General features: G+C 40.9%; 3 protein-coding genes across 3 annotated transcripts; 1 reads left to right on the top strand and 2 right to left on the bottom strand.

Annotated features, from left to right (window-relative positions):
* Positions 1-890: 890 nt before the first annotated feature.
* Bcmdr1 lies at positions 891-4770 on the bottom strand. Its single transcript, XM_024694373.1, has 2 exons — positions 4263-4770; positions 891-4213 (listed from the first exon to the last, which is right to left on the bottom strand). The coding sequence occupies exons 1-2, from the start codon at positions 4704-4706 to the stop codon at positions 1208-1210; spliced, it is 3450 nt and encodes a 1149-aa protein (XP_024550162.1). The 5' UTR covers positions 4707-4770; the 3' UTR covers positions 891-1207.
* A 360-nt stretch (positions 4771-5130) lies between these two features.
* BCIN_08g01140 (hypothetical protein) lies at positions 5131-6207 on the bottom strand. Its single transcript, XM_001548697.2, has 2 exons — positions 5805-6207; positions 5131-5751 (listed from the first exon to the last, which is right to left on the bottom strand). Exons 1-2 carry the CDS (start codon positions 6004-6006, stop codon positions 5435-5437), a joined length of 519 nt encoding a protein of 172 aa, XP_001548747.1. The 5' UTR covers positions 6007-6207; the 3' UTR covers positions 5131-5434.
* Positions 6208-7136: 929 nt separating this feature from the next.
* BCIN_08g01130 (hypothetical protein) lies at positions 7137-10019 on the top strand. The gene is made up of 7 exons (XM_001548698.2): positions 7137-7566; positions 7622-7684; positions 7735-8313; positions 8365-8495; positions 8573-8660; positions 8718-8992; positions 9048-10019. The coding sequence occupies exons 1-7, from the start codon at positions 7442-7444 to the stop codon at positions 9731-9733; spliced, it is 1947 nt and encodes a 648-aa protein (XP_001548748.1). The 5' UTR covers positions 7137-7441; the 3' UTR covers positions 9734-10019.
* The last annotated feature ends 774 nt before the right edge of the window (positions 10020-10793 follow it).

The raw sequence follows: 10793 nt of genomic DNA, 5'->3' as shown, positions 1-10793 counted from the left end.
TCATTCCCCCAGAATACCTCTTTTAAAAGAAAAAAAGAAAGAAAAAAAAAAGAATTCCGGTACGGGGAATTGAACCCCGGTCTCCCGCGACCTGTTGAGAAACTCGAAGGAATCTTCATTGAGAGGCGGAAATGCTAGCCACTACACCATGCCGGATGGTTTTTGTTTTTGTGTTTGTACTTTTGGATATTTGGAACGCGGTTGTTTGGGTATATATTGAGAGGAATGAAGGTGGGGGAATGGGAGAATGGGAGGATGTATGATGGATAAGAGAGAGAGGGGGTGGGGGAGGGGGTGTGTAGGTAGTTGGGTGGATGGATGGGTTGGTGGGGAGAAAAATTGTATCTGCAGAGTTTTTTTTTTTATTAGTTTTTTTGAGGGGGGGGGGGAGGTTCAGCAAGTTATTACGGTCGCCAGTGGGAGATCGGATGTGGGATGTGGGAGATGGGATTATTGGTTGTGGATTAGATACGATATATACGATTGGATTGGATTGGATTGGATTGGATTGCTCAAAGATTGCATGTACTCGGTATATAATAAGTGTGTGTGGGTGGGTGAGTGTTCGCATTAGGGCGGGGTAGCTAGCTAATAACTAATAAGAAATCAATTCGTGAGTAAATGAGTGAATAAATAAATAAGTAGATAGCTAGCTATCCGTATCTATATTAAACATTGTATACTATTATTCCCGGCTTTAGGCTTTGAGTTTGGAGTTTACAGTCTGGTTTGGTAAATACCTACCTATCAACTACACTTTACTTTCTAAATCATCATATTCATATCCTATCACTCCCCTCCCCTACCCCCCCCTCAAACCCACGAATATTTTCTCCATCTCACATCCAGTCATAAAATATATTCCACAAAGCTATCAAATCATTCTCAAATCAAGGATCAACAATTGTTTAATTCTTCTAATGACTACCTACTACCTATATTGCCCACCACCATTCCCACCCACAAAATCAAATAAATTACAAGCAAGAAAACCCAATTGAAGAAGAAAAAAACTACAAACGCCTTCAGTAACCACCGTTCCATTCATTCCATACGCTCATTGCTAACCCTAACCACCATAAACAAAACACTCGCTCGCTCTTGACTCGCCTCAAAAATGCATATAATTTGATTTTTTCTCTGAATATTCTCATCTAGCCATCAATCAGAAACACACTCCATAGCACAGGTATCATATAACCTCAGACTATCTTTCAAACTCCACCACTTTCTGTGTTGCCGAACTAGAACTTCTTTCTCTCTGTGAATCTCCAGAAATATTCGGCATCAAACTTCCAATCTTACCCGATATCCCTACCCCCTCAACCTTCTCAATACCACTTCTAATACTACCTGCTTCAGCATCTGCTCCTTCCAGTAAATCTCTATCTTCACTTCTTACACTCCTCCTTTCAGCATCACCACCATAACCTCCTGAAACTCTTAATCCATCATCTTCTTCCTCCTCATCCTCATCTTGTACACCTGGTCTATGCACAGCATTTCTCTCCAATTCCTTTTGAGCCTCATCCATTCTTCTTCTAACTTCAGCAGCAACTCTCATTCCATCAGTAACAATATTATCCAAAACACCTCTAAGTCCTTTTCCAGGTGGTACCACACCAGCAGAACTAGGACCGCTAACAACATTTGCTGCTGCTGTTGCTGCCGATTTGCCAATGTTTGTGAATGTGGTAAGAGAAGAATTTGTAGCATTTGAGGTTGAAGCCATTTTATCTGAGATGCGGAAGGAAGCTGGGAATGAAGATTCAAAGAATTGTTCAAGAAGTTCATCCGCTAGAACGACCATACGGAAAGTAGGAAGAGTTATATGAAGAGGTTTGGAAGGGTCAAGAGCTGCGTTAGCACTTTCTGATTGTGCTTTTGAGACACTTCGAGAAGGCGTAGAGAGATTTTTGGGTTTGTTGGATGGTGGTGGAATGATTGGAAGATTAATTTCCTTTTTAGTTTTCTTTGAGTCAGTACCAAGATCTAAGAGATCTTCTTCATCCGAGTCATCCGAATCGCCAATAGCAAATGAGTCGGGATCAACAAGACCATTTGCATCATTTGAGGTATCTTCGACTTTCTCTTCACTTTCTTCTTCAGTCGGATCATCTTCCTCCTCGTCTTCGATATTTTGTGGATGGTCTGGATCAGCATACTCAAAACAACGTCTGATGAATGCACTAACGCTATTCAAAAACCGTTCTTGTGTTGTTGTATGTGGACTATGGAATTGTGCTGGATTACCAGCTTCATATTCACTTAGTCCAACCATAGATGATGAAGGTGTTAGAGATCCTTCTAGACCTCTTCGAGAAAGGAACAGTAGAGCTTCAGATATCCTTAAAATCCCTTCTCTGTCCACTTTCCCATCTCCATCATCATCATAAAGTTCAAAGAAGTATGTAATGCTTCCCATAATATCACCTTTTCCTTTGATATGAGCCAATCCTGTAACAACATTTTGTAAAGTCAGTGCGGAATTCATATCCACATCCCATCTTCGGAAAAGTCGTTGCATAAATTCGTGATCAGCAGGTTCAGGGTTACCAAAACCCCAAGGAGAAAGGGAAATATCTCTTCGTCGCATAGAATTGCCAAAATAAGAATGTTTCTCCTTCTCGACTTCCTTTTCTTGTGCTGATGGTGAATCTGTTACAGCCCATTTAGTCATTCCAGCGAGGAACTCTCGAAAACAATCGTAATCCATCAGAGTAGGACTTGGACCAAGACCCACTCTACCTTTCTCGATATTTTGGTTCTCTACTAATCCAGCAATTACACTGGCTCTATTGGCTTTTGCTCTTCTTTCTTTTTCTTCCTGTATCATTTGACTTCTTTGTTGCCTTTCGTATAATACGCCGTAAAACCTATCATACAAAGCACCCAACTCGTCAACACTCAATTTCTTGCTTTCCGGACCTAGGTTTCGTATTGAGGTTCGTTTTGCAAAACTTTCAATACTGTTCAGAACAGCATCTTTATGATTCATACGTTGCTCTGCAATGGTGTTTTGTGTGATTCCTGAGAACTCCTTAAAAGCAACAACCATCAACTCCTGGAATCGTGTGACTGCTCGTAATTTTGCATTCTCGGATTTTGGATGCGCAGAATCATCCAATTTCGAGAAATATCCTTTCAGAACAGAAATAAAAGCTCCATCATCAGCGGCATCTAAAAGTTCTTCTCCATTTATGCGTAAAATAGCGAGACCAACTTGAAAGAGTACCTTTGGACCTTCTAAAAAGAAAACATCTAAAACACGGAATGCAAATACGAGAGGCATGGAGTTAATATACAATGACAAAAACCAAGGGAGAGAAACGACTGAAAGCTGAACGTCCGATTTGACAAGATGATCCCATAATATTGGCATAGTCTTCTCTACTAAAGACTCAAATACGCGTTGGTCCAATAGAGTGCCGTACATGGTCTGTGAATAGTATCCGGGAAGTAATCTGTCGCATAACGCGGATAATAAAAAGTAAGCTTGGGCTTCAGACATATAAATTAATAGTGCTGCCACAACTATATTCATAGCCTGGCAATATCCGACTTCTTCGTTGGTCCAACTATATGCCGTAAGAACTCGTCTCAATCGATCGATACCTTCAACACTTTGAAATCCAGGATATTCCGGCAAACTTCGATTGAGATCCTTCTCAATTTCATCAATAGCAAGGGAATCTCTTCCTTCAAACTTCGCTAGAGTGTCTGTATATAACGTGGGATTTTCCAAGCGTAAAAACAATGACCCTGATGTTTGCTCCCAGATTTCTCCTCGCAGTCGATTCGGTAATCCAACTCGAATCAGCTTATGAAATGTAGGTTGGCGAATCAATGTGACATTCCGCCCATTTTCTCGAAGATACTCTCCCCAAAGTCGCATTTTACTTTTGTCTCGTAATTTCCGAAGGTCGCCCGGATATCTGAATAACATTCCAAGCCCTGCATCCGGAGCTTCTCCTGTTTTGCTGTCGCCTTGTAGCAAATATTCCGAATAACACTCTGCTACAACACGCTTCATCTTTGCGACCTCACCTACTCCCGATTTCAGTCCTTTCTTTAAGCCATCGCAAAACCGTTCGCATGCTTGGCGCGTTCCGGCAAGACTTATTGTAATCTTTTGTTGATATGTCGGTTGTTTTGAGCCATCTTTCGCTGATGTATTTGTGATTCCATTCCAGGTGGTAATAGCCAACGCAAACTTTACTTCATGTCAGCAATAAATAATGCGGTAAAGGAGGGGTGCATACTTGATAGGACTGACTATGAAGTCGTTCTACTCTTCTTATAGCACATAAAGGCAGTGTGAATCCATTCCCACCAGGTCCGGCTCCATGTGTTTGCCCATTGAAACCAGAAGATGTGCCTGTGCTCGCCGTTTGAAGGAAACTTGTAGGCTGCGTCGAGAAGCACAGATATGCTTCACTCAAGTGCAACTTTCCAGCATAATGGAACCCCTTCTCTCTATCTCTATCCTTCTCTCCTTGTGTAGCATTCGGCGAGTATTGATTTGGTGGGGCTATAGTAAGTTCTGCGGTGATTTCTTGTAGAGGGGTTTGGGAATCTGGTAATCGGAATTGATTGCGGAAGAGAGTAGATTTGGCAGGATTGCGATCAGAAGCAGAAATATTGAGAGCTTGAGTTGGGTCAATGAATGATTGAGCCTTTTGCACAAAGCTTGAGAAATTGAACATGGTTCATGGTATCTGCTGGTAATACAGCTTAATTCACAGAAGGTTTGTTCTTTGGAATTCATTCGAGTTGAGGGACATCAAGTCTCAAGTTCCGATGTCATCAGCCTCGGCTTATGTAACGCGGTTTAACCAATAGCATTACACCAATAGGACCCCTTAAATAATAAATACGATGCATGTTTTAGATTTGATAGTGATCACATTACATGTAATTCACAAAAGATTTATTGCTCTTCTTCATGGGCAAATTAATTAATACTGTTACATAATGTTGGTAAGTGGTAAACCTTCAGTTCACTGCTGTGTGCCTGTTTCTATCTCTTCTTTCTTCAGTCCTACGTTAGTCAAGTCAGTACTATTCGGCATTTATTAAGTAGTCTTCTGAAGTTCAGAATAATTTAGAAAAAGATTCGAGTACTCAATTGAATAGCAGATTCTGGTGAGTTATTCAAAGATAGGGGTGAACGTTCTAGAAACTTTAGCTTGCCTTGGAACAATGGCGATTCAGTACTAGGTATACACAGGTGCAAGGGAGTGGTTTTATGATTTTTATAGAGTAATATCTTTGGATTCAGCCGATGTCAGATTTTAAATAATCTGTTTCCATTCCCAACTGACCTCATTCAGAGGTATCGATTGTTCCAAATTCCGATTCAATCTAATCAATTCTCTCCCGCCACTAGCTCCCAGGTTCTTATGCGATGCCATTGTCAAATATATGAACCGCCTTAAAATGCAGCCTCTGCATTGGTAAAATCGTTATCAATTGTACTCAAAGTCGCAGATAATTTTGGCTCTACATCAGAAGAGGAAATGGCAAGAAGATTCTTTCCAAAAGTATCAGTTTCCTTTTTCAAATTCGCTAAGTCACCCTCAACGGTTGAAGCAACCCCTGCGTTAGCGAATGTAGTCTTCTTTGCTACAAGTGCATCGAGTGCCTGTTGGATATCGGGGATCAGATGATTGATTGCATTGAGAATGTTGGTGGAGTCAGCTGAGGACAATGGAGATGTGTTGGCGGTATCGGTGGCAGCGTTCTTGATAGCTAAGGTGAATTATTAGTATGGTTCATACTAGTAACTTCAGAATAGAACTTACAAGTTTCCAAGGTTGATTCGGCGCTGCTAACTGTAAGCAGGTCAAAGAATCCACCGTTGTAGTTGTCGACTGCCTTTGTAAGAGCGTTAACATTGGTATCGATGGTGGTTATATCCGTGAGAATAGTTGCCGGTGTACGCTGGTAAATAGTGGCAGCAGTGACTGCTGTGATGAAGCAGAAAATGTTTTTGATGGCAACCATTTTTTCGGTTTGAATTATACTTGAAAACAAGAAGGATTGAAGAATAAGTTTATTAGATGTTGAGACGAAGAAGTGGATAGACAATGATTGAGTCCATCGTCCTGAGTGGTATATTGGGGTACTTATACATGAAAGCGGTGCTACTGTGTAGATATCACTAATTGAGCGGTGACACAATTCTTCTTTGCTATTGATTCTTCCAAGTAGTTTCGATGACCCCAAGATATATTTTCGCACATAATCTTTCCGCAAGCGCGCCTTTAGATGTCCTAAACAAATGTGTAAAGGCAACTACACCCTCGGTCGTACTACTCCAGCTCATTGTTCCACACAACACCCCGCTCTCAAGAGTAACTATATGAACGTTATACCACTCAACGTCATGTAGCTATTTAGCATCAGAAGACGATCATATCGGTCCTTTGTAACTGTTCTAGGTCGAGCCGTCACTAAATCGAACTGAAATCGGAAGGCTAACGGCAGATGTGCCGCATCCATAAAAATTACGGGACAACCTGGTAGCAAAAAGATCCCTAGTGATCTCATATCTTTCGACTATTCGCGAAATAAGAAATTCAGATATCTTCATGGCTCCTCTAGTGCTTTGAAGAAATAAGGCTAAAATGAAGACTTTGCTTGCCACGATTCATATAGCAGTTGGAACTTTCCAATAGCCTCAATTCAACCATCGGTTGTGCTTTACAAGTCCTGACACAGATAATATCTATTATCAATCTGTTTTACGCAGTAGATCGAGGAAGTTAATCAAGGAAAGAAGAGGGATATTGCCAAGGACAATGAGTGCAGATCTCAAACTAGCAGCTGCTCGTGCATCGGATCTTGTAGCTTCTTTTATGAAAAAGTAGACTCGATTGCCGTGAAAGTATCAGTACTATATTTCGGATCATCAAACGGTTTCTTGACTAGAAGAGAATTGTCCGAAAACAAGCACGAGAACGGATGGAGATCTAAAATAACGCCATGCTCACAATGACTCCGAGACCCGAGAATCTGTGCAATCCAACGACTATCGAGTGCATGTGAAGAATCACATCTTTACAAAAGAAGATCGCACCATATCAAATATGTATACCTCGCATGCAATTGTTTTTAGCGTCGTTGTTTCTTTTGCCATAGTGTGCAACATCAGACTCTCCCATGAAGTCAAGATGAAACAATACATTCCTAGATCACGTGCTATGAAACGGAGACGGAAGCCGTTCCCGCTCGTCATCTTCCTGTCGAGGAGAGAGCTCAACGACTTCCCATCCAAAGAGTAATAATTTCTAAAGTTTTGCAAAACGCAAATTTCCCTTCTCTACTCCCTGATAGTACTGCTTTTATCCTTCAAACTAAGCTATTTCGAAAACATCCTTCCAAGACTTAGAGAAGCGGGATACACGACACGTGATCATAACCTCCATCACATCCAGGAATGGAGGCTCCAATTATTGAGCGCTCAAAAAGGGCCTATGGACTACATAATAATGCATGTGGAACATGTGCCAAGGCAAAGGCGAAATGTACTCCGTCTGATCCCGTTGGCAACAAATGCTATCGGTAGGTTTCTCAATCCTCACTCAAAATTTACTTTCGCTAAATTGTTGATATCCAGCTGTCAGCGACTTCGAAAGGAGTGTGAACCTCCAAACAAGCCAAAGAAACGACTTAAATCTACGTAAGCATGGTACGAAGCTTAATTTAATTTTCTCTACTCACTTCATTTAGCTCTGTGGCTGGACTCGAGAAGAAACTAGATGACATCGTTACCATTCTGAATACATCGAATCATATGCCAAAAGCATCGTATCATGATTCACATGTGCAACGTCAGAATGTCATCCCAACGGATATCAAGTCCATTAATCCACCACACTTGCTAGACCATGTTACCGAACAGATCCCAAACGACGAGACACCAATGAGTTTTGACAGTAATCTCAAATCTTCATCTACTAGTAATAGTGCGAACACAGATTTATATTCCGCATGCTCATCATCATCAGCTATACCTCCCATAATCGACCTTGATGATGATTATGCACATGCATTATTAGCCATTTTCAAAAGCGACATGGCTCCATACTGTCCTTTCGTCCTCATACCTCCTCATACCTCACCTCGTCAATTCCAAGTTGAGAGACCATTTTTATGGAAAGCTATTATTACAGCTGCATCTCACCGTAATCCAACTTTTCAGGATGCTTTTGGAATTCGCTCTTTTGAGAATTTTATAACCGAATTGTTGCTGAGAGGTCAGACTGCTAGTCTAGACAAATTGCAAGCATTGCTTGTTCATCTTGGATGGTATTTCGAATGTTGCCTCTAGCGTCAATATCCGTTTGCTAATTCTAACAGGTTTCATTATCAATCTATCATAAATAATCAAACAATCAATTTGATTTACCTTGTAAAATCCATGGTTACAACTCTTGGTCTACAACGATCATTAAAGCCGGGTGCGGCTATGGAGAAGATACCGGCTGATGGTAAGTGTGTATTTGACTTCACAAACGGATATTACATTACTACAGTCTATTCTTCCATGGTTCTAATACTCCGTCAGATACTTCGCAAGCCAATAAGGATAGTTTAAGTAGTCGGAGACTTGAGGAACTTCGGGCTTACGCAGGATGTTTCTATGCCACATCCATGTGAGTGTACAATCGGGAAATCAGAATGACTATGAATTAGCTGATAGTTTTCACTAGGATGCCCCCAGGTAGTAGCGTTGAAAGTATGAGATATACTGTCCAGCTCGAAGAAGCATGCAAAATAGTAGCCGAAGCAGGAGGGCTCCAGAGTGACATACTTCTTTTCCATCTAGTAAAGCTCCAACAACTCTCGAGGAAGATAAAACATACATTCTACAATCTCGAAGCGGGATTCGGTCCTCGTGTCGTTCCGCGGAAGATGTGCATGGATTTGTTGCAGCGGGAACTAGAAAGTTTCAAGCACGAGCTACCAGAAAACCTAAAATCACATTGTTGGTTCCCTCGCTTCTAACACCCCTGATTGCTTATTAACGACCCCTAAAATAGTTCTCATATCAATCAACTACAGCATTGCCGAAATCATCCTATACGAAGCGGGCTTAAACGATGCCGACTACATAAATTCAGATAGTCTCGAGCGACTCAGTATCCTCAACTCCTGCTTAATATCCGTCAAATCCTTTCTTGACGACAAAGTCACTCAATGGATAGACTTTTCCATCGGAGCTGCTTATACCACCTGGGTCCAAGTTGGCTACGGCATTCTAGTCGCCCTCAAGCTATGCACCTGCAAAGCCGACGGTTGGGATCGAAACTACGCTCGTTCAGCCTTAAACATCCAACACACGATTGATTTCCTAATTGACAAACTCAAGAAAATCATATTCATTCGAGGTAGAAGTCCAGAACAACTGCAATCCCAATCCCAATCTCAATCTCAATCATCCATCAACACCACTCCCGAAAAAGACATATTCATTCGTTTTTCTCGGCAATTACTCCGAATCAAAAGTTGGTACGAAGCAAGTCTGCACCCACATCCTTCCGATGCGAGTCCCGAGCCCGAAGATGAAATCAGTCAACCTTTTAATCAACATGACGAATCGGCAACTGCACCGCTTATTGTTCCGGAAAGTTATCTGCAAGATGAGTTTTTGACGAGTCTGGATGATAATTTCTGGCTTGCGTTTCCGAGTGCGGATGATGGGTTTTGGATGAATGTTGCTTTGTGAGATGCTTTTTTTGTTTTTGTTTTGGAGTCCTTTCTGTTGAGATATTTGTATGGATACATGGATATGAATGGCATGGTCAGGTTGCGTGTATCACGAGTTGGTGTTTGGATGGAATGGAGTCTTCCATCATTGAATTTGAATACTCACCAAATCACCCGCAATTTGTATTTGGCAGATCGACAAATGGAGTTTCGTGAGCATCCATTAGCATCAATCTTGTTACTTGCACAGGAAAATTGTAGAATAGTTCTTTCCACATGATTCTACAATCAGAAAATAATTTACAATTTGCAATGCACCTTTGTAATCTTCAGAGTTCAGTAATGAATGCCTCCTCATTAATGAAATCATTGAATTCAAGTTGAAAAACACACACACACACACACACACATATATATATATATATATATAAGATACCCTGAAACAGATTTAACACTCCCAAAAATCCTCACATTCAACTCCCTTCCTACTTCTACATAAATAATATCTCAACAAGCATTCATTCAGTCTTTTAATTTTCCACTCTTTTGACTTTATATTTTATTATTTATTTTAGCAACGATGTAAATACCCATCCATTCATCTCCAAATCAATTTATTATCCTCATCTCATCATCTCAGCACAACCGAGCTCCATTCCCCAACATTCCCAAATCCCGGGAAAGATTCACCTTTCAAATTCTCCATTACTTCTCCCCCGCCCAGCTTTCCTTCCGCTTTCCAACCGCAACAGATAATGTAGAGATATTATACATACATACATACATACATACATACATAAATCCCTATCTACAAAAAGCCCAAAAGCAAACCAAGCCAAGCCCAGCACAGCTCTCAAATTCCAATTCCAATTTCAATTTCAATTTCAAATCTCTCCAAAACCCACTCACTCACTCACACACCCACACACCCACCCATTTCAACAACCCCCCCACAGAAATCTCCAGTGAAACCAATATTTAGAATATTCACAATACTTACAAAATCTAGTAATTTTCTCTTTCTCTCTCCATTCCCCCTCCTCTTCCCTTTCTTACCCTCAAAATCTTGATATAAATCT

The sequence above is a fragment of the Botrytis cinerea genome, chromosome 8 (assembly GCF_000143535.2).
Source record: "Botrytis cinerea B05.10 chromosome 8, complete sequence".
Classification (NCBI taxonomy): Eukaryota; Fungi; Ascomycota; class Leotiomycetes; order Helotiales; family Sclerotiniaceae; genus Botrytis; species Botrytis cinerea.
The sequence above is the reverse complement of the archived record's forward strand: the minus strand, read 5'-3'. Positions and strand labels throughout refer to the sequence as shown.